General features: G+C 42.0%; 1 protein-coding gene across 1 annotated transcript in view; it reads left to right on the top strand.

The window, feature by feature from the left end:
* dph1 (diphthamide biosynthesis 1) overlaps positions 1 to 24304 on the top strand; it is a 48225-nt gene that overhangs the window by 5440 nt on the left and 18481 nt on the right. Inside the window, exons 3-4 of the mRNA XM_062386209.1 lie at positions 4443 to 4506; positions 21369 to 21490. Of these exons, the coding sequence (XP_062242193.1) occupies positions 4443 to 4506; positions 21369 to 21490 (186 nt within the window). The remainder of the gene's footprint in view (positions 1 to 4442; positions 4507 to 21368; positions 21491 to 24304) is intronic.

The raw sequence follows: 24304 nt of genomic DNA, 5'->3' as shown, positions 1-24304 counted from the left end.
TTGCACAACGGCTTTTCAGACTGGAAACTACAGATTCACACTCACTAACAGAAAAATTTGATGAGACACTGAGATAAAATAAAAGACACAAAAAGCAGTGCGGCCTTGAGTCTTCGGGGTCCTTGAATCCATGGAAGTGTCTCGCTTGGGGGATTGTGAAATGCCCGGGGAGTTGTTGTGTTTCCCAAGGTCTTCTCACAACTAAACTACAGACAATCAAAAGCTTAGCACAGTTGACGGTTTCCTTGTGTGTGTTTCTTTGAGCTCCAAGACAATAGCAAAAGAAAAGCGAAATGTCGGGCATTAAATTCCTCCTTTCTTCCCTCCAGGGCACAGTGACTTTTCAGAGTGCACAGGGTTCTGGAAAAAATAGGAGAAAAGCTAAAAATGACAATGCAGTTATAATCACAAAATCTTAGAAAGTGTAGTTTGAATTGAGGATGGCTCAGTGCTGATGTTAACTACACATCCAACTAAGCCACAGACGGTAGGCCACACTAATGTCTAAATTCATGAATGGGGACATGTTTTGTTTTGCCCTAATGGTCCTTTTTCTAAAAAGGTATTTCTGTGCCACCACAAATGACAGAATAACTGTTTTCTCTCGGACCCAAATATAAAATGACTCCCCGGTAAGAAGTCAAACATGGCCTTTTCTCCACTGTCTGAACAGGGTGTCCATTTATAGAGAACATGACATTAGTCCGGAGTGCGGGGCTGCCAGTGTAAAGTTCAAGCATATCCGAGTCAGTGTTGTCTACAGACTGGACTCACACATGGGGACACATTTGCTTGTTCAGACTTGTTTATTTATGTAATATATACATATTCACTTTTAAGAGTGAAGATGTGCTTTCTAAATGTGGACTATTTAAAAAAAATCACAATAATGTTTTCTTTTCTTTTTAAACTTCCAACCATTGTCTTCCACTTATTGGGAGGGGAATTGTTGTCCCTCCAGCGAGTTCAAGGTCCACCTCTGGGTCTCCTCCCAGTTGGGGTGCATGGTAAATCTCTATTGGGAGGCTCCCAGGGACTATATGACTATACCCCAAAAACCACCTGAACTGTCCCCTTTTGACGTGAAGCAGCAGAGGCTCTACTTCCAGCTCTCTCCAGATGTTTGAACTCCTCACCCACCCGACAGAGACAACTAATTTTGGGCTGTTTGTATTTCAGTATTTCTTCTTTCCGTCACTACCCCAAAGCTCATGATCATGGGTGAGGGCCAGAACGTGGACCAATGGGTAAATTGAAAGGTTTGCCCTCTGGCTCAGATTTAGTAAATTAGAGTTTTTTTGTAATCCTAAAAAAAGGATGGGCCAAATGAACTGGCATGACTCAGACATGAAAATATATATGCACATATTATTAACAATCACAGCTTCTCTAACATAATGAACGTATGTTTTTAATTGACTATTAGTTGTAGCTGGGTATGCTTAATAAAATCTCAACTGTTTTATATTGAGTGATTTTATTGACATTTGACAAATCTTATCCTAACCGTTACTGCATGCACCCCCACACCCATAATTTGAATCCACGACAGGATAGACTCGATCTATGGCCAGGTTCTTGACTCTCTCGCTATAACCCCACTTTTGAAAACACGGAGTAATCCCTCGGCTTTTGACAGTCAGTCGGCCGTACACTGATAAATTGGTCTTCCCGGCCATTTCTTAAATTAACTCCCTGTGTTTGATTGTTAACATAATCCCACATGCAGCTTTTTTAGCTACCTGTTAAAACAATAGGTGTGTCGGAGCCTGACGTGAACTCTCTGACTCTGCAAATAGAGAAAGCTGTGCGTATGCAGAGGTCCACAATAACCTGGCATGTCTATGAAAGAGGAAACATACAAAGCTGTTATTCTTTCCTCGGGAGCACTCTCATAGTTGATCATGTTTGCATTCAAACCCAAACATGCAGCCAAGCAGCTCCAGCATCCCACTCACCTTTTGTAGGGGGCAGCAGACGGAGCGAGATCTTTGCTTCTGTCAGCCGCGGCCGAGGTGTGCGCTGAAACCTTTCTCTGTTAATAAACTTGCCCTTTTCCAGGTAATGACCTGTCTCTCACTGTCTGCATGAGCGCTCGGTGATCCCTTAACCTTTCATCAGTAAGTAGTGCTCATGGCTCCTCCTCCTCCTCGCAGCGCTCCATCTATCACTCCATTTCAAGGCCATCCTCCCTGAAACCTCTCAGCCCTCTTTTCTGTCCCAGCGTCTATTCTTTAATGCCCTCTGGCACACAAGTCAGGAAATTGTTCCAGGCCTAGTCGGGTGGATTGAGGGTCCATTGAGACGCTGATGGATTTATTGACGGTGTGACAGAGTTTGACAGCAGGGCAATTGTCACCTGTTGCCTTTGACTCCGGGTTCTCGCTCTATGTGTCTGACTTGGAGAAAAGGGGGTTCACCCTGAGGTAGTCAACTTCTAGTTAAAGCATGTTTGTGATCATTGTAACTTTGACCTATCAGTTTCTTCACAAACTCCACTTAAATAGAAATAAGAGACCTTTTCTGACAATCGCTGAATTTGTTGATCGAAATCTTTGCTCAATAGTCAGTTAAAGGGTGGAAGGAAATGTTTTCATGATTTATCAAGCAAACAACCAAATCCTCTTATTTAATAACATGGATCTCTGGGAATTTATGATGAGCACTTTCACCATAATCTGACATTTTATAGGCTATTTATATAATTTCTTTAAAATAATCATATATTTATTGATTATAAAATAATCATGAATTTCAGCCTGGATTGGTATAAATATATAATCTTCTTATGGCACCTTTTTCCCTTCCTGACTAATCTGTCATTCCTTGTTTCCTTTTTATCTACTTCATTTTCTGATTTCCGCTGCAGGGCTACATTTGACATATTCAATATCTGAGTAGTCTCTGATAGGAACATGCCATCATGTTTATTTGATGATTGGATGGCATGAGTAATGTATAATAAATCATGGACTCGTGATTTACCAAATAATATAGGATCTTTAATGCATAAAACCACAAGACTTATCTCGTAAGAAATGCCTGAAGCACATTCCGCCGTTCATCCCCCTTTTGAATTCCAATAATTCCTGATAATATTTCTTTAAGGGAGAGCTTTAAAGCTGCATTTCTGTTGCTCTCAGATGAGGAGGTTGTGATCAAAATTTAGCTATATGCATGCTTTAATGGCACAATGATGAATGCAGCGTCCTTTTTTATTATTTGATCACGTATAACTCGCAAAAATATCTTGGAAAATAAAAGAACCTGATGTCTTTACACAAGACATCAGGTTCCAGGCTCTGGAATATATGCATTTAAAAATAAAGCATTAAAAGAGAGAATTAAAAACAGTTTAAATTGAAAATACTGCAATTAGAAAATTAATTTAAGGTAACATTCAGTTAAATGAGTATTAATAGTTTTATGAGGACTTCCAAGGGGAACATGGACTTGAACAAGCTGATTAGGGTTCAAACGTAATAACTGTTTTCTTTTCTGTCTTAGAAGCTCATATTGTTTCAGTTAAGTAATTTAATTTTTAATCCCCTGCTCACACATTCCTAATTATTGAGACTTCCATAAAACAACACACTATTTAACATTTATTTTCCCTTTTAACAGCCTGTTTTTCAATAAACCTGCACCTGCTTTTTAGAGGTGGAAAAAGTTTCATGCAATGCTGATCCCTGCATTTATATTAGCAGAGAATCCAGCCGAGTATGCAGCCTCGACTGATGATCTCCAGTCGTCTCCTGCGTGATTTTTCTTTAAATGAATATGCATGAAGAAAAGAGCCGTACCTCACCGGGAGCAGTTAGGCTGCAGCTGAGATGACAAACTGTGCTCCCATGCCCTTCAGGCCCTTTCCCGTTCTCATGATGCACAGAGAGTCTGAAATGAGACACAAACAACTGAGTAAATCATGGTTTAATCAAGGTTTTGCTGGTGGTTCATCTACGTTGGTGTCACACATCAGTCAGTCGCCTCTTGTCAACATGCAGCACCATTTACAGCAGCAACACCAGTTTGTCCATATACAATTACAGCTTTGAGATATAAACTTGTCTAAAACTCTGGGAAAGTTTTTTTGGTGTTTTTCTGTGTTTCAGTAGTAGAGCGAGTCATAGTGTGACTCGCGGAGCTAGTGGCAGGCAGATGGAGTGACAGTGAAAAGAGCCAGTTTAATGCTTCTGTGGAGCTAGACCTGCAGTGATTGGTTTGGACTACATTTCCTAAAGCCTGTCACTCGCTAAAATAAACCAACAGTGCTGCTGTGGCGGAGGGGAAATTGCCCTGAACTGTTTCCTGTCAGTGGAGTTCTCTGAACCGGTAGCAGAGGTTACGTATAGTTGCGCTGTCCTGGACTTATTAAAGAACATGTTGCATGGCTCTAACTCAGGCGTTTAACTCTTCTGTTTGCTTTTCCCCTCTCCTACCAGTGGCTTTGCAGCTTCCAGAGGGCCTGCAAATGTTCGCCTGTGTCATCGCTGACATAATTGAGAGGTAAGAAAGTGCTTCTGTATTTTGATTGCTCAAGGTATTTGCGAGTGAGCTGCAGGTGTAGGAGTCTTGCCGGTAATGGCCACAGCGACTTGATAGTCATTAGGAGAGCGAGAGCATTATCGTTATTCCCCACCTTCGACTCAATCGGGGATTTAAACAGAAAATGAGACTCAATTACGTTTTTTTCTTTTTTTTTACGAGAGAGAAGATATCACAACTTGCTGCGGTCACAGTTGGAGAAGGGAAGAGATATTATTCACGTTAATTACATCTTGTTTCAGTCTGCATATGCCCTACTGCACAGCGGCACTCCATCACACAGACACCGCAAAGATTTTTTTTTTTAAAGCCTGCAGCAAGAATGGCTCCCGGATTTAAGAGCTCCAGAGCTAATAGTTTGTCTTTTATAGCACACCGTGGTTTGGCCTACACTCTGCTAAATTAGATTTGTTCCTAAGTGCTTGGTAAATAGAAACACACGTTGTGAAATACACGTATGTGAGGGCCACTGAGCTGTATACGAAGAAAAAAAAAAAAGGTGTTTTCTCCACCTCTTCCTCCCTGCTCGAAGTCACCGTGTTGTCACTTCGTCTTCAGGCGACCACTGTTCCTCAGGAGCACTCTCTGCTAAGTGTTCTCTCAAAGAAAATGTCTGCTATCAGTGAGAGTGTCTGTCTCTCATAGGTGTCCAGTCAATTCTAACCTGATTACAAGATGGACAGAATGAGGCATAAAGTGGCGTGGGAGTTGCCATCAACTTTTCAAGCAGGCTGTATATTTGATTTAATGCAGGAAATGGGTATATTATGCTCTTCTTGCTAACATGTGCTTCATGTTACTCGACCAAGATGCCAAGGCCCATGTATTTACTATATACATTCAAAAAAACTTTGGTTTTACTCTCAAAAGTGAGCGAAAGTGTTTATTTTATCAAACCTCTGTTTTCACACCATTTCTTCATCTCTACTCCAGCCACATCAGACCTCCATCACTCTATCTTTCTATCACTCTATCTCTTTACAGCCTCTTCTACTTTGTTATCACACGAATACTTACGTTTTGATGATAGGGTCTGGTCTTATCAGTCCCGCTGCTATCATTCTCAGAGCTAGATGGCTATCCCAGCACACACCCAGTGCATTCTTCATTTTGTATGTTTGAGTAGCTACTGTCCATCATAGAATCTGCTAAATCAGGCCTCATCTCCTCTAATTAGAGCAATTAGCAAAAACTGATTCTCACTGGTGTTGCTCCTTGTCCTCTGTTGATAGCCTGTCTGTAATTTTCACCATCTGTGCCTGTGCTGTCCTATCATGTAAGACTTTTCTTAGTCATTTCAGTCTTTTCAGATTTACCGGACCTGTTCTTTGAATTCTTCTAAGCCTTTGCAAAGTACTCTACCTTCCATCTTATGCGTGCTGGTTTCCAGATGGATGTAGGACTGCAGATCCATCCTAAAGGACATTTACAGTTTAATTCCACTTGGCTCTACTTTTTGCAGTTTTGGGCATCGTTTCTGTTGTTCACATAAGTTTTACCCACATAAGTAATAGCTGAGATCTGGGAACATGTTGGTGTATCTGTGATAAAATCAGATAAAGGAAGAACCAAATGGTCAGGCAAACAAAACATCTTGTTCTCCCCCTGCTGGTTGGCTATAGCCTCGTCATGTTTCATAAATCCCACCCCTTCATGTTGGTATATTGTATATAAATAATCCAACTACAATCTTCCCATTCATTGTAGGTAAGTAAAGGTTTGATTTGGATTGGTTATTCGTTATTTGATAATTGGTTAAAAAGGTTTGGTTGGTTGTTTGTTCACGATGGCTGATTGAGAATCTTCGTCAAAAAAACTTTGTGATGTGGTGGCCACACGAATGGCAGTTGTAGTTGACAGCCACATCACGTCTAAGGGCTTATGGAGCAATCAGTAAATCTAAGGTCAACATTTGGTAGCTCTGATGTTTTATCTCAATGTGGTGATGAAACTGTAACATCTTTGAAGAGGAACTAAAGGAACTCCTGGTCGCGGTCTTAGTCCCTCACCACCTCACACTGTAACCAGATACTATAGATAGTGCCCTGGAAGTCAGAATAATCTCGATAACAATCTCAGAAAATGGCTAATCCCTTCAAAGGCTTAACCGGCAGGTGAAAGAGGAAAGAGGTCCGTTTCTGGATGTTTAATCCCAACACCCCACTCTATCCTTCAACCCCCCCACCAGCGTTAAGCCAGGATCGCCTTCTGAGAAACCTGTCAACAATTTAATCCACCAATTAAATTTTAACTAAGAGACTTACAAGTCAAGTAATTCATGTAAAATGTAAAAATAGTAACCAATATTGAAAATGGAAAATATTTGCAGCAGATATTGGCATCTGAAAATCCAGCAAAGGGGCACAAGCATCCTAATGTGGATCTGGCATAGGATTTGATTGGTGTTTGGAACGAGTGAAGGACTGTGACCTTTGCAGGGTGACACAGCAGGCAGTTGACCTTGTGTCTTTTAGCTTATGCCGGGGTCCCAGGAGTTTGGTTGCTGTGCCACCACAACCACTGTCCCTCGCTCGCTGGAAACAGGGCTGAGGTCCATATCAAAAATGGGGATGAAAGGGCTAAGCTGTCCTCAGTGTAAGGAGCTTCAGCGGGATGGGCTGCTAAGTCTTAATGAGGACAAGCTGCTCTGAATTATAGCCATGCTGCAGTTAATACACTTAGGTCAAAGCACCCACCCTTAACATATGCACATTTTGCTGTCACAGTCCCCAGTGCTTAATGTCATATAGGTTCTACATCTCCCTTTCTATCATCGCATGTTTTTATATATTTTTGTTGCATCTATTTATCTGTCTACCAGTTTCTCCTACAGTCCAACACTCCCATTCACTCAAGCATCCAGGGGAATAGACATGAACTTGAACTCCTTTTCAGACATTCACAATGACACTGCACCACAAACTGGGACATCTACAGTGACCTTAGAGTTGGATCAACTCAAGTCTGACTCCAAAGTTCCATTAAAAAGGAGATAAAAACCAAAGTGATGCAGAATTTCTCTGCCCTGGGTCTTAGGCAACATTTAGGCTGCCCCATCATATTAGGTGGAGGTTGTTGTGACTATAAGCAGCCTGGGAATAATCTGACACTACTTAGGGATGAATGATGTCATTACTACGACATTTATCACATATTTATCTCAGAAATAATAAGTTATTGTGGTACCATTAGTTGTATTTGCTGAGCACTCCCTTCCAAGAGTCAATAACCATTTAGCTCTATTCTATACTCTTTCAGTTTTGACATGGTCACAGACTTATGATCTCTGTTTTCACAAGTAAACAACAGAGGAGACGTTTTCAGAATAGAAGAATAAATGGGTAAGTTGTGCTGGCAGGCAGTGATGCATGTGCTGTCACTGTACCATATGTTTTATTGGCTTTGATGTTATGCCAGCTGTCTTGTCCCGGCTTTGAAAGATACTTCGATGAACTTACTTCAGTATTTACTGCTGCTGCTGTTGTGACAGTGGAGTGAATATAAAGAGAGTGGCAGAGAGCAGGATGAGCGTTGCCCTAATCCCGAGGAAAGCACTGGCATTTAATGTTAATCATTGTTCTCCTGGCACAAAACCCTGGCCGCTGCATGGAGATGTTGGCCTGAAACCTAATCCGATGTCTTGTTCGCTGATATTTGGTGGTAGAACGAAAAATTTGCTGAGCACACAAGGCCAAAGCGCTCCTGTTATCAAATAAAAAAAAAAATGAAACATTGAAAATTGAAACATTGCTTTTCCTGACTGAACATGAGTCATCAGAATCCATTTATATAGATCACAAGAGACAATGTCGATGTTTTAATTGTGCTGTTGTTTGATAGTTAGTTTCACATGGAACCAGGACTCCCTGTGAGACATACTGACATTGGCTAATAAGTCAAATGGATATAGTGAGAAGAGGCAGGACAGGGAGCAGTAGAGATAAGCTAATTAAAATGTATGAGTAATATCTTATTAAAAGCCTCACTAGTCACCAAAATATTCATTATTCCTACAACTGGCAGTTGCCCTAAACCCATTCACCACTTACCAAATCCTTTAGCTTCATGTATTGCAGAATAGCATTCAGCAAAACGGTAAGTATATACAGTATAATGAGGCACACATTTTTGATTAATATTGAAACAAGAGTAGGAAGGAAGCTTAACCAAAAATGGCCTTATAAATAAAGATAGACCAGTGACTAAGCCTGCACAGTGAGAGAGATGGCCAACCAGCCCCTGCAGTGTATACAGTGATGAGTCAGAGATTTGCAATTTGTAAGAATCTCAAAACTGCATAATAAATGGTGTCTAAGATTCAAAGACACTCGGCTGATAGAGTCAAAATAAATCACCATTACGAATCGTCAAATGTGGCCCAGAAAAGGAAAACTTTATTAGTCATGATGTAAATAAGCAGGAAAAATGAACCAAATCAAGCAATTAAGTCATGTTTTACTTTTCATCAAAAGCATATGAGTAAATGCATTCCATTAAACAAATATCCATGAGCTCACTAACCAACGAAGGACACCAAAGTCACCTATTAATACACATCAAATAAATCAGTAAATCAGAAATAATCAATGGATAATAACAAATCCGAGCAGCAATTGTGCATGATAGATAAAAAACCTTTCAGACTAAAAGGCAAGCAGAGGGAGTGTTAAAGAAGATTCTCAGCCTGACCGTTTCCCTTAGCAATTGTCAAGAACTTCTTACAGCTAATCAGGACAGGTTGACATTTTTGTGTTGCAGGTGTTTAACACTATGGAACTCTGAAATAGTAAGAAAAAGTGCAAAGGGAATTGTCAGAAAAATGTGTGACCAGCAGGCACCATGCTTGTCAGAGGAAAAGTGGAATTCAGTCAGGTCTCATCAGTGAGACGAACTGGTGTGGAAGTGGGTGGCTCCGAGCTGCTTGTCGCTGAGCCTTCTGGAGGAGTTGTGTGCTTGTGTGTATGATTCAACAAAACATGTGATGGAAGACACGCACTTGCTGACCCCGCTGACAAGCTGTACCTGTTTTCTGTCTCTGTCCATCACGGAATATTTGAGATAACTGTCAACACCGACCCCAGACATCTCAAGTAACAGTGATGTCAGCTACAGTGTGTGTTGGTAATTTAAGGTTCAGTATACACACACACACACACACACACACACACACACACACACACACACACACACACACACACACACACACACACAGCTTGCAGACAGCTCTGGGTCCTTCACTGTAGCCATCTCGATCCATCGGAATAGATCCCTTTATATTCTGTGTGGCAGGTTGAGTCATTTCTTGGGGAGCAGCAGCCACAGTCCACAGCCTCCCGGGGTAAATGTCAACTCTACCATTATGAAGAATCCCAGCAGGAGCCTCGAACGCCTCCTTGTCCTCGCACCGCCACGGTCTTCACGGCTCCTCCGCACTGCTGAGCTGTAGCAGCAGATATGGTGTATGTGAGTGAGGGAATTAGTGCCAAGATCTATGCATGTGCATGTGTTTGCTTTGTTAATATACGCACCATAGTCACGTCAGTCTACTCTCAATCTATATGAGAACCCCACATATGAGAGATTCTCATAAGAGCTCCCGATATCCCAATATCCATGCGCTGTCTAATTTGTCCCTCTTTTGCTTATGCTAAGCTCCCTCAATATCTCATCATCAGCGGCCACTAGCAAGCCCTATAGAAACCTGTAAGTTTCCACCATTTTTTTCTCATCCTCTGTCCTTTACAACTTATAGAAAGACATAGATGTGTGGAATTGAAGATAAAAAAGGGAAGAAAACAATTAATCCTTTTAATAACTAGTATTTGGAGTGTCAAATTGTGTAGCTCCATTTTTATATCAAACAAAAATCCACAGATATCCGAAAAAGACTCAATTACAAGAAGAGCCTGTCTCTGCTGCCTCCCCGGATGGTTTGGTCGGAGAAGGAACTGGTCTCCTCTGACACTGATTCTGTCACAGGTGAATTTATAGAAGAGAGTGTAAAGTGAATCGGCCACACCTACATCCCTCTGCATCTCACCGATTTAAAAGCCCAGGGAACCAGAAGGATTCCTGCCGTTCATGTCTTTGCCTTTTTAAAAATAGGGGAAGACGTCATTCTCATGCAGACTGCCAATACAGATAGGTGCTGACATGTTGTAATGGGATATTTTGGCAGATAGAACACATCGGAAATTGAGTCGTTGTGAAAATGCATCCTGGAGATACAGTAAGAAAAACAAGTGTTCATAAAATGGACATGACCAAGCAAACCAGATTTATGATGCAATTAGACCTTTGTTTGTCCGACATTTTTAACCCAATGTATATTTAAAAAATAAAAGGAAAGAAACTGAAGAGCTGAAGATGCTCAGACCCGATCCACGATGCAGACGGACTCGAACAGAGCCCAACAGAGAGAGAAGACGGACAGCAGCAGCAGCAATATGTGTGCCATTAGTCATTTTGATCAATTAACAGTCAGCTGCGGCAGCATAATAATAACCTGAAGGGCACTCAGAGAACGTGTACCTCTGTCATGTTAAATGGAAAAAACTATATCTGTATGTATATATGGATCTGAGCTCAAATTGGACATGCCCTACCCCCCTCAAAATGAGTAAGAGTCATCCTTATATCTAAACAACAAACATACAACTGTTGATGGAAACAAAACCTGAGAATGGAGGCAATGTAATAGAAAATACAAATGTTTTGTCTTGCCTCAAAGAACATTTTTTTATGAATAGTTTAAAGTCCCATTTCCAATCTGTGATAGATGAACAGAAGCTAACACAACCGATTTAATATCCAACACACGTCTCCTCATCAGAACAAAGCTCCTGTGAGCAGTTCTCAATCTCCCTCTGTCCTCAAAACACAGCACAGCCATGATGCATTCCGACCTTTTTGTGACACATTGACATATGGACCCGAGACTCGCGGCAGTCAAACAAGTTCCTACTCAAACAAAAAGACTGAGTAATAGTTTGGATTAGGTGCGACTCCATTTCTGCGCCATGTCTCGCTCGGTCCCTCAAAACCACGTGGACCCAAAGGACACGTTGACATGGTAATGAGTTTTGGCAAAGGCTGAAGTTGCTCATTTCACCGGTGAAGAGATGCTGGATATTCTTGTTCTTTCAAATAAATGATAAAAACACATTTCCCTCTTCTCAGCATTGGGTGGAAGAGATACGCAGTGCTCAATGCTGAAGGTTACAGTCCCGCTCCCCCCCCCCCCCCCCCCTCCCTTCTGTTCCCCCTCCAACACAACCACTCAGACTGGTCTCATTTTGGATAGCACAGTGCCAGGCACATGTCCATGTAATTGCACTCATGGAGAACTGTGTAAAATTAGATAGCCTGGAAAAGAATACGCTGGGAGAAGAGTACATCTGCTTTTTAAAATGCCCTTTCCAGAGTAATTACTCTGACATTATGATTATTCAATGGACACAAATGTGGATTGCGCAATTGGAAAAAATTGAATGAACAAAAAGAATCGGAAAAGCTTAATTTGAAATGATGCTTTAAAGTGATAATGGCCACAGAATATTATGTAAAGACTTATTTTCATTGATTCATCTATAAAAAAAAACTGCTATTTCGCCTTGACTCTCATATCTCAGCCTGTTTTGTTCCAATGTTATGTGATGGGGAAAGGGAGAGGACAACACAATCAACCGGACCCTTCTTTAGTCATCAAGGTTCGAGCGACATCCTAACGAGAGGGCGTTCCCAAAAAAGACCTCAGAGATGTAATGACAGACAGCGGCTCTAAGGAGTGAGGACAAGGAGCATAGAGAGGCAGAGGACAGACGTCAAAAAGCTGGAGAAAATAAAGAGGGAGAGGAGAGAGTGTTGAATGACTTGAGGGAGCAGAGTGAGAGGTGATGGAGTGAAGCCTTAGGCGTGAACGAAAGAGGGATTAGATGGATGGGACTTCACCAGTTGCAACAAGAAAAGCTTTTTATAATCGTTATTTGTCAGACTTGACAGAGTTGAGGATCGGGACAAGAGTGTCTATGTAGAGTTGTGTGTGATTCCACTTCCAGGGTTAAATTGTTTTCAATACGTCTCGGCTCATTTGTCAACGCTAGCTGCAATTTCAAAGGCCCCATTTCACTCAGTTAGCTTCTTTCTATAATCACTTGTAAATGCACAACGTTTTGCAAAAGTGAGAATGATTTTGATGAAATCTCAATGAGAATGTGATGACAAAGATTGGATTGTTTTTGTTGTTTTGCAAACAGTGCGGTAGTGGGAGTCTAAAGTTTAGTTTGGAGCCATTAAACCAAAACAATGAGCTGAAAGATGCTGGAAAGATCATCAGAGCTGTAACCCTTTGTCAGATTTGTGGTTTCTTCACTAAAGACAACATATTTATCATTTCATCCATCCAGACATTGATTTGAACCACTTTGATCAATGATAACTATATCATCAACAGGAGCTTTAAAGAAGTTTCTGTGATCTGTTCTTCTTTGGTCCCTTATCCTGATTCCTGTCTTAATAATCTCACATTATTTCTGTGATAACTTCTGGTTTTCTGGTCATTTTTTGGAGATTCAATCTTTTCCTGGTTGTAGGCCAAGTCCTGGGTTTTTATCTCTGGAGCAATGTCTGTTGTTGTCATATCACCATTTTGTTTAAATTGGATTACTGCCCTTTTAAGTACCCAGTATAGTTGGGGATGTCTTAAAAAATTGAAAGCCCACAGACATGCATAGAAATCAAATAATCCGAAATGAAACCATCCACCACATACACCTTCAGCAAGGACTGCAGTTGACCGTCAGATCCCATGTTTGTGTCGTGATTGGATTATGCACTTTAAATATTTGCTGGGATGATACTCATGTCAAAGTGTTTCAGCCCCCTCTTTTTGTTCTGCGTTCTGGAGACAACATCCTTGATTCTACAGGTTTGTCATAAAATGATTTGTGCCAAGGTTATGCTGAAGCTCCCTCTCACACGGCACATGTCGAGATGAACCGATTCGCAGCCATGACCACATGGGTTACGTTCAAGAGCAGCACTGAGGAAGGGGCTCACCTTCACCATGACTTCCAGCTATGAGCAATGGACGAGAGCATTGTCTAGCGGCTGCAGTCCATGGCTCTGTCTTGATAGAGCTGTCGGCTTTTCCGTGATGACCCCGTGGCTCAGGCTTCTGAATAAATGCCATGACAAATAGAGGAGATACACTCACCGAAATAGCAGTAATGATCTTGTTTTTGGGGGAGTTAAAGGATTATCTAATGGTATTACTGAAAACATCTGTCTGAGCGTCATCCCGTGCTCACTGCCTGACGTCCCTCTGTTTACTCAGTCCTGGCACACGCTCAGCGACTGCAGTTAAACTGTCATGGGGGGGGGGTGGTATGTCTCCAAATTTACTTGGGAGAAGACAGCTAGTCCAGGTTTCCTGCGTCAACATGACAGTGACATTAATTAAAATTGGAGGGAAGAGACATCAAGTGGAAGATGTGCATATATATATATAAAACAACGGAAGGAGTGGAGCTCATTTAATCCTCCTGCCTAGTGCCTCATGCCAAATTTATTTTTGGAGGGGGTTATTTCTATGTTATATATGCAGAAAGCAGATTACAGATATGAGATTTGCTAATATTACAAAACCAGCAAACAATTCATCCGTCTTACATATTCTGTCCTGTGCTCGTCCTCCTTTTCTCAATCTGTCTTTCTCTGCTCCCGCCTCTCTTGGTCTTGTGTCTTTCAGATCACATGTTGTGCTTGTTTACCCACTCGACCCCTAGTGCTTCCACTGGACTTTGTTTTGGCTTCCGTGTTTTTGATTGAATCTTTTTGCCTCCTCATTTTTTCCAAACTGAACTGAGAGAGGAAATAACGATGGTTCATCTCTGCTGAGCTCCCCTGCTGCCCCTGTCTCCTTTCCTGGGCCAGTCTGCCGTGGCCCGTGCCAACACGCTCTCACAGACACACAATGAGCTGATGTCTAAAATGTAATGGAATAAAAGATGAACCTTCACCAGATGTGGGGAATAATTCACATGTGTTTTGTTTACAGGAGGAATGTGTGTTTGTGTGTGTGTGTGTGTGTGTGTGTGTGTGTGTGTGTGAAAGAGAGAGAGAGAGGAAGAGAGAGGGGTCTGGTGTAATCCTTCATCTTCATATATTTTTCAAGATCAGTAAAGGTGCATTAGGCTTTCATTTATTATGTATTTGAAATATGAATGGTAAATATACAAAAGTGTAAACGATCATGAAATGTGAACGAAAGAAATAAAAGGATGAAATGCTTCTCCTTAATCCCTACATTCTTTAATTATCTCTGCCAAAGAGGTTATGGTACTTGTTTGGGTTTGTTTTTTTAAATCAGCGGGATTACGCCAAAACTGATCCAATTTCAACGGAATATTGTTTTAAGGTGGGACAGGACACAAGGAAGAAAGGGTTAAATGAAAAATAAGAAACTTCATTGCACGATGATTCCTTTAAATATGCGTATAAAAACATGCAGAACACACAGTAATTCTAAAGTCTGGTTGTTGTGGTTGTCTTACTTCCAGCAATAATGTTTTATTCTTCTTCCTTACATAAATCAATATATTTCAAAAACATGCTAAGCCCCCTCTGGGTTTAATTCCGTTATTCATTTCATTCCTTGAATTTTATTTTTTTTTTGCAGTACCATGATGAAAGGCCATCTATCTTACTCTTGTGCTCTCACTGCTGTCAGATGTTCTGGCTTCCGGAATTGCGCTCACATATTATAGTCCACCATCAACAACTGCTGTCAAATAAAGCTTTGACAAAAGGATGCACCTGGTCACCTCCACTGCTTCACACCACACTATGCCGAAGAGGGAAAGACAAAGAGATGAGATGCCCACTGAAGTCTCACTGTGTATAAATAGTATAACAGGTTAATGTAGTAGAAGCACTCGACTTCATTACAAATCTCTTTTGAGCCATGGCAACAACAGCTTTTTATATCGGAACTAAGTCACCTGGTTTTGTGACCCAGCTTTTTAGCATTTTAAATGTTCAGAGCGTAAGATTTAGGTCAAAGGAATCTATTGGCAGAACTTTCATATATAATAATCCTTTTTATGTTTTAACAAGTGTCTAAATTGTACAAATTGTTGTTTTCTTTACCCTAAAATGGGCCATTTATATTTAAATACTTTACAAAGGGAGCGGATGTTGCCATGTTTTTTACAGTCGTCCAAACTGGACAAACTAGACAGCTTTTGAGTTTTTATGACAACTGAATGCTGCAACAGGTACTCTTCCATGTTTGGAAGGGGAGGGCGAGGTGAGGGGTATTCAGCTGCAATATTCCACTTCACCACTAGTTGTCACTAAACAGCAGTTGACAAAAAAATAATGGAATTGCTCATTTGGAACCTACTTCTGAGTTGGGTTAGTCCAACCCATTGCTTGAAGGAAGCAAAGTGACAGTGTAGTTGGAGACAAAAAGAGAGCAACTAATTTACAAACACTCAAAAACTCAGTGGTTGAAAGTGACTTAATTAAACTTGAACAGACCATGTTGTAGGTTTCAGATAAAGTCAGACGAGGACAGACATATTTTTAAATACAAGGATGCATTGCGTCGTGCACTGATCTCTCCTTATAATCCTGCTGTTGTGCACTGTGCTTTCATTATTTAGATTTTTGTCTCTTTTCTCCAATCTCTTTCCGTCTGTGAATGGCAGACATGATTTCCCTCTGAGGAGGGTTTAGCAGTGAGATCAAGGCCTCCACTAAAATGGCCCTTTCTCAAAGTCCTGAGATTCAGAAGTTGTGCTGATTTGTCCATTAAAACAGTCCTTGATGTGAGAAAACGTAGGTTAAAATGAACGGCTTTTGAATTTCCTTCCTGCGATAACAGCTGGTGGTTCTTTGAGAAAAAGCTACCACGAGAACCGGGGTGAAAGATAAACAGGTGGCGTTGGAATATGACAGTTGTGAAGCTTCTTCATTTATCAAAACTGTTTTCCCTGTGTGGTAGTTGGTAGATATATCTGAAGGGCTTGTGAGTATTGAGAACAGCAACCCTCAGGCTTATCATACAAATCCTGTGTTGTCTTGTAAGGCCGTTTCTCTTACCTGTAGTCTTTGTCATTGTTTAACCTTGAAAATGTCCCAATAGCATGGCAACTTATTAATGGGTTTTCTTTCCAGTGTGAAAGGGGCCATTTTGTTATTCATTGAATTGGATTACATACAAAGTGCAATTTAATGTTTATTAATAAATCTTAGTGTAGACACCACAATAACTTAATAGGTTGGCCTGACATGTCAAGTAACACATGGTCACAGAGAATCCCACCATGCACTCGGTAAAAGGCAGTGAATAGGTTCAAAAAGTTCTGCTTTGCAATTTCAGAGTCACTTATCCATTTACACGTGTTTGTGCGAGTATGAGAGAAAACTCCGGACCCCTTGAGGAAACCCACACACCCCCGGTAGAACGTTAATTTAGAAAGAGCTTTTGCTGAAGATTAAAACCAGACGGAGAACTGTGATAACTACCAAGCTATTCTGCTACTAAAGCAGCACCAATGTGGTGGGCCCTCCCTGTCGCAAGCTTCACATATATGTTTGTTTTAATGACTTTAATTAGAAGGCAGTTGTGCTTTAGTATAATGGAAATCACCAATTAAACACACTGCGATGTTGACCGTTGACCTCAAAGGATGCAAAACTTTAAAATCTGACGAGCTTTAGAGAATTTTCTCAAACCCATTTTGCACTTGAGTGGCAAAGTTAACGCTGAACAAATTAAATCACATCTGTAGGGAAATAATGAAGCATGCAAATTTGCAAATTGGATTAGCCCACCTGACGACGTAATGCGACTTTGAAAAGCCGCTGTTGCTGTTTGTTTGTTTTTGTAGTTTCTTTTAATCTGACAGGCTTGTTGACCATCGCCACACACTTGCCAAGCAGACGCATAAATGAATGACAAGCAACACTAAGGCAGTTTATGAGAAGTTGTTATTCTTTTTTAAATGGGCTTGAATGCACTCAGAACAACTGTGTGGCGAAACATCTTTAAGGCTCATAACATTTGATCTACTCCTAACAACATCTTCCAGTAGAATATGTGGGGGTTGGGAAGTTGAGCAGCAATGCTTTTCCATCGTTCTATATTCTTCTTCGCCCTTGAGCAAGGCACTTAACCTCCTGCATTCGAGAAAGTGAGTCTGACTACAACATCCATTTTAGTGCCAAGATTACATATCTGCGCACTTAATATATACAATTCTTTAGAGTTGGACTGTTGTTTGTGTGTTTAAGATAATTTAAGTATTTTGTTTTTTCCAGCATATGTCTGTTTTTTTTAAATGATGTAATGTTGCAGCAGTTATACTCATACAATTCCCAAAAATATGATGTATGCAATGTGTTGCAGAAATACTGTTTCAAAAGAAGTAACCACTGTATTGCTTTTGATACAAACATCTATATATGATCACTATGTTTAACATGTCTGGCTCATAAATATGGACAACACGTTTGATTTGTGTACTACTCAGTTTCCCTGCATCAAAGAAAAGCTGCAAACTTTAACAGCACTGTCTGCGTGACTTTGGGAATATCTGAAACACAACTGTTGACGTTGACGACTGATACTATATTCAGCACCTTCTAGGTTTGTGTGAAATATATTAATGTGATGCACTGTTGCTTGAAGCTTGGTGAGTTCACGTTCCCTGAATAAATAAAATGCGAAAACATCTTCTGTTAGCAGAAATTTCCCCATAGCCCTGTACACACACTCTACTCCTGCAGACACGCAACTGGAAATTTGCATGTGTGTAGGGAAAACAATGCAAAAAACATTCAAATGCATAATCTAACGTCACTGCTCCAAAATCATCCAGAGCCGGTGTTGTTTTTAAATAAAGTTTTAAGTCTATAAAAAGCCCCAGTTTGATGCATTTCAATCTGTAACGCTTTCTCAAGCCGTTGGGCCCAGAAGATAAAATTACCTGCAACTCCCCACGTCTCAAATCTCTGCCAACCACAAAACAAGCGTTTGTTCCAACAGTTGGTAGAAGTTAAACTCAACCCAGTAATTTTCAACAACAAATACGAAGCATCGCTGTCAGAATGGCTTTGTGTGTCCTGATGGTTGGGTGACAGAGACTTTTTACTTCTTTGTGTGCTGCACCATCTCTGAGCTGTGAGGGCCCCGGTGCCAACGAGTCCCTCTTTCATGGCGGCATCAGAGGTAATTCCTGTCAAAGTGAGAGAAGGATCTCATCCCAGAGGAAGGGAGCTGAAAGATTAAACCGCTTTCATGCACTCTGCCACACCAGGACAATAATGGAGCCGAGAGAGACGGTATTGATATAAAAAGAAAACACCAACACATCAGCTATTTAAACTGTTGATAAACAGTGGAACAATCTACCGCCACTGAATCCACAGTTGTTTGCTGCCCACACGAGCGCACTGCTTGGTCTTTTTAAAACAAAGATTAGGATCATTCGGCAATTCCTCGCAAATATATTGAGCCGTATGCTAAAGAGCTAATTAACAAGAGCTGCTATAGAGCTCACAAGCTCCTCTGACATCTTAATTAGATCTTAATGACATTTCAGTCGGAATGGCAAAACCGAGTATCTCTGCGATGTGGCCAAACCAGCACCGACATAGGGGAACAACTGACACCGGTGTGCACACAGGAATGGAGGGATGGAGGAGTGGTTGAACAGAGAGAGAGAGAGACAGAGAGGAACAGGAATAAATGGAGATGTTGGACATTTGTGCTCTACATGTACCCAGTAGTCATTTTGTGAGCCCTGTGTGTTAGAAAATGTTTTTGCTTCACACCGATACACTTTCTATTCTGTCCTTCTTCCTCCCTCTTTTCCTCTCTCCCACTGATTGTGGGACTATATGTCGGGCAAGTAATTACTCTGCCCGTGTCCCGGCAGCATCACATGTCTCATATGCCCTCTTAATCGGATTCCTAGCATTTATTACCATGAAATTTCCAGTGAAGTCACTCTGGAAACAACCGGATATGCCAATGACGATGGAGAGATAATGGTATTTCTGGCAGATAGATGGCTGATTAGATACAGTGATCCTCTGTAGTGCTGTGTTTTGCGCTGTAGATGGTTCTGCGTGGTCTGCAGTGGATTGCGGTGAATAGCCTCTCTCTCTTTTTTTTTGTGTTCTGGTGGGCTGGCCGTGTATTTTTAGCTGAAAGGTTGATGCATGTTTATGCAACTCCAAACAAAGTCGGCGAACTGCGATGAAAGAACAATGGGTTGCAGAAATGAGAATGAGAAAACAAACGCACAAGTCCACAGTCCTCTCACTACCTGTGCGTTTTTACCAACCTGTAATTACCTTGCTCTTCTCAGTGGCACGTGTACGGAGTGCAAACGCACACAGAGGCTAAATCAAAACGCTGACAAGAGGGAGGGTAATTGATTCAAATCTGCAGATGCAAATATTTATTTATCAGATGAGTTGTTCCGTCTGTGTGTTCCTGGGCTCAGCTGGCCGGCACTGCCCTTCACTTGAGAGCAGCCATTAGAGGTGAAGAGACGGTGCCGAAAGTGAAGGAGGGAGGGAGAGAGACAAGAAGAGAGACTGAAAGGGGGGGGGGGGGGGGACACTAGGGGACAATGATGAGAAGCCCGGAGAGAGCACAAACCAGAGATTACATCAGAGAAAATGAGGGAGGAAAGGCTAAATAGAAACTTTGCTCCCCGCGAGGAGCCGAGCAAAGGGATAAACAGAGCGAGTGAATGTGGGTTGAAAGATTGTGCAGCAGGAGACACATTACTAAGAGTCTGTCGGTTGCCTCAGATGCTGTTCTGTGTGCAGCCCTGTCTGTTTATCACTTTCCTCTTCTCTCCCCGAGCCCTCAATCTCATCTCTATTCTCCCCAATTCTGTCTAGCCTACATCTGTCAGGGTACAGCCGCAAATACCTGGCAACTTCCCCCATTTACAGCCAGCCCCTCATCGACCCATCTTTCTTCCTCCAGCTTCTGTTCATTTGCTCCTCTCGCTTGTTACTCTCTGCCCTTTATTCATTTTATTTAGCCTTTATGGGTTTACGCAGCATTTTATTTGCCCATAAAGGGTGATAAAAGCAAAGGCTTGTTTTTTCTGTAGTGCAATCAGCAATTTGCTCTAACAGGTCTGGGTCCACAGATGCCCGTGTAAATTGGTAGTTTTCCTCTCAAGAAGGCTATGAATATATTTTTTTCTATTACAGCCACAAAGTGGAGCATAAGGCCCACACGGTCTCTGCCATGCTCTCGCAACCTACTTGTGGCACAAAGCATCTAGTCTGCATGGGTGGTTCTCTGGCTGCAAGTACTAACTGCTGCTCGGGTTGTGCAGGCAGATGTGCTGCGAATCCAGGGCGGAGATAAGACAGCGAGGCCCCTTCAAACTCCAATCAGTTGATGTGTACCAGTCGTAGCCCTCCTCTCTCGTATCTCCGTCCGTTAGAGGAGCTTCCCCTCTGCGGTCAGGCCGACTGGTGACCTATAAGCCCTCGTCCGGCAGGGCGTCAACTACCAGGCAGCTCTTGCCGCACTCGACTCAGTGGCTGCCGAGAAAGAAAAAGCATCGTCTCACCCGGCAAGGCTGTGAGTCAGTCATTGACTAACAATGCGGTCAGATACTACATAGTGTAGTCCATTTGTAACAAGTGGTTAGGAATTGATCTCGTCCAGCTCTCTCATGATCACACCGCGCCGGGCCTATTGTGTGTATTGATCACTGTACTAACGAACGACAGGATATGCATGTGGTCCGTGACTGACCTCGTTCTCTGTGCCCTGCCAGGTTCACGGAGGCGGACACCATCGTGATGGGGGACGTGACATACGGGGCCTGCTGCGTGGACGACTTCACCGCCCGGGCCCTGGGAGCCGACTTCATGGTGCACTACGGACACAGTTGTCTCAGTGAGTCCCTCTAACGAGTCTGTGAGCATGTTTGTCTCTCCGTCACTCCGCACGCAGATTGTGCCGCGCTGAGGAATGTCAAGTTTTAACAAGCATCAAGGACTCCCACCCACTGAGAGGCAGGCTGCATGAAGAAGAAGTCGGACAGACGGTCTGCCTTAGACACAGACAGACGCAGGGATGGAGCTATTGATCAACGGAAAGCAGAACTAGTTAGTGCTGCCTGCCCAGCTCTAGCATGGAAGGCATAGCAGACCTTTGGAGCCTGGACATCACATTTACCCAGCAGATCAATGGGGAACATGCATTAGAGCAGTCCTTTGAAAACCTTGAGTAGCTCTTGAGGACCTTCACCCTCGCCCCCGCTGTCTGTCTCTGTCCGAACACGGGAGGAAATGCTAAATCAATAGTTTTGATATAGCCCTGCCAGAACAACCTCACCCCTCCTAAATACCAGGAATGACCAACAGAATTTTAATACACTGAAAAGCTCTCCCGGACTTTGTTTGGTGCTCGCCCCGTGTTTGTGTGCACACTCACTGTTTGATATTCCTCGAGCGCCATCGAGGACGTTTGCAAAGAGATGAGCTGTGAATCCTGCGTAAGAGCCGAGGAATCAAATAACGGCAAAGAAATAGGCACCAAAGTAAAATGACATGTTAATTGATGGAATTTTCATACAAGACCTGCAGATTGTCTAGTGTGTGTGTGCGTGTGTGTGTATCTATGTGTTTCTGACCTTCATCCCTCTATCATGTGGACACCATCTGAACTGTGTCCCAAGATGTCAGCCACCTGTGGGAGATTAAAGACACTGTGTCGGGGCTGACTCATAGAGAAACCGCCTCTCCCGCTCTCTTTTATTTCCCTTTCATTTCCCCTGTGGTATCACCTTTTGAATATTGGTGTCACCTCGTCTTTTGTCTTCATAAAAGCAACACGGCAATAACAGTGTCGTCATAAAACCAGGTTTTATATTTGTAGCAAGACTGTGAATTGATTCAACCATATTGGCACTTGCCTATCATTACGATTAGTCTGAACAAAAAAGAAAAGACCAAGATAAAAAGGGACACGGGTGAGATTGAGTAGGCGAGAGAGAGGAATAAACCCAAAATAAAATCGGTGTTTATTTGCCATTTATTTAATTGGAATCATTTAGTGAAATGGAAAAAGCGAGGGGGGGTAAAACCAATAAATAAGACTGGCAAGACGTTGCTCAGATAAAGCCAGGCCAGCTGTCGCAGCTTTAAGTATTACTACACCATCTTCCCCATCACAAACAGAACTGCACTATTTTGGTTGCATGATTCATTCAAGAGGAGCTTCATGATACACAACAAACCAAAGGGCCAGTTAACATTCATATATGTCCAATACTTCATATTTATGCTATTCCACTACACACATTGATTCCATAGCCTCATTCAAGCCGTTAAATTCAGCACTAATTCACTGCAGCAACATTTTGCAGCCTATTTAAATAAAATTTGGATTCTGGTTGAATTGCCACACATTATTATTATTATTATTATTATTATAATATAGATGAGCACAAGCACAATATAGAGTGGACACAGATTGTAAGCTATCGATTTGTAAACAGGCCAGACCACCATTATGTTCAACCATCTCTTAGTCCCACCTATTATGACCGCGGCTGCAAATTTGTTTGCGTGGACACTTACAAGCAGCTGCACTGAGTGACATTATCGCTATAACGCACAAATGAATAAAACCCATTGATGGCGAAAGCCAGTCCTGTCCATCCCATTGACTGTGTCTCTAATTGCAGCGTCTAAATGCTCTCAGGCTGCCATGCTAATGTGAGCACGGATCGATGTCCCTCTCCTTTGCCCTTTCACGTTCTCGAGTGCCTATAAACACACAACAGACAGCTGCTAGTATTAGTCTGTTGTTTTTTTTTTGTTTTTTTTTTTAACTCAACCCTCTCAACCTCTTTTAGCCTCATGATATATTAACTCCTTGGTTTCTCACTCGTCATGTGGCTCGTGGCTCGTGGCGGACTCACCTTTTTAAGTACCTATCCATCCCCATCCCTTCCCTCTCTGCTGAGATGTGAGCCCATTCATCACGTCTGTGGCCTGTTAATTGACAACCCACCCCCAACCCTCAAATACACACACACACACACACACACACACACTTTCCCATTACCTTTTCCACTCCTCTCCTCCACGCCCAATCTTTTGGATTTCATACAGTACATTATAAAATCACCTACCCCCTGCCATAAATTGAATTTCAATGTTTTTCAGTTTACTTTCAGAGGGATTTCCTATTTCTCACATTCTTCAATTCTGTTTCCATCCCATCTGCCATCACTTCTTTGTAAACATATGTATCTCACAGCTCTTCAGTCTCTCCCGGCCTCCTCCTCACCATTCACCCCTCTATTTTCTCCCCTCTCGTGGTGCTTTGCTATCTCCTATCGCTCTCTCCCTCAGCGTTGCTGTAATCTAGGCCATCAAGTGAGCTGCATGTGCTTATAAAACATTTGCATCGTAGTGGGCCATTTGCGTAATTACAACCCAAAAAATATTCCCCTTGCTCCTGATTTGCAAATTAAATTTAATACCAGAGGAAGAATGATTATGATTATCAATTCTTCGTCCTCATCATGCCCCTCTCCCCCTCGTTTCTTGGACTCTCACCCACTTTCTCAGCATCTATATCAGTGCTTCTCTCTCTCTCTCTCTCTCCTTGGCGCTTGTGCGTTGTAAATGGCCTGTGAAATTAATAGCATTAATAGTAATCGCATGTGTCCTTCTCCTTCCCTAAATAATTGAGGTC

This window comes from Platichthys flesus, chromosome 4 (assembly GCF_949316205.1).
Source record: "Platichthys flesus chromosome 4, fPlaFle2.1, whole genome shotgun sequence".
NCBI lineage: Eukaryota > Metazoa > Chordata > Actinopteri > Pleuronectiformes > Pleuronectidae > Platichthys > Platichthys flesus.
This window is presented reverse-complemented; position numbering and strand designations above follow the sequence as displayed.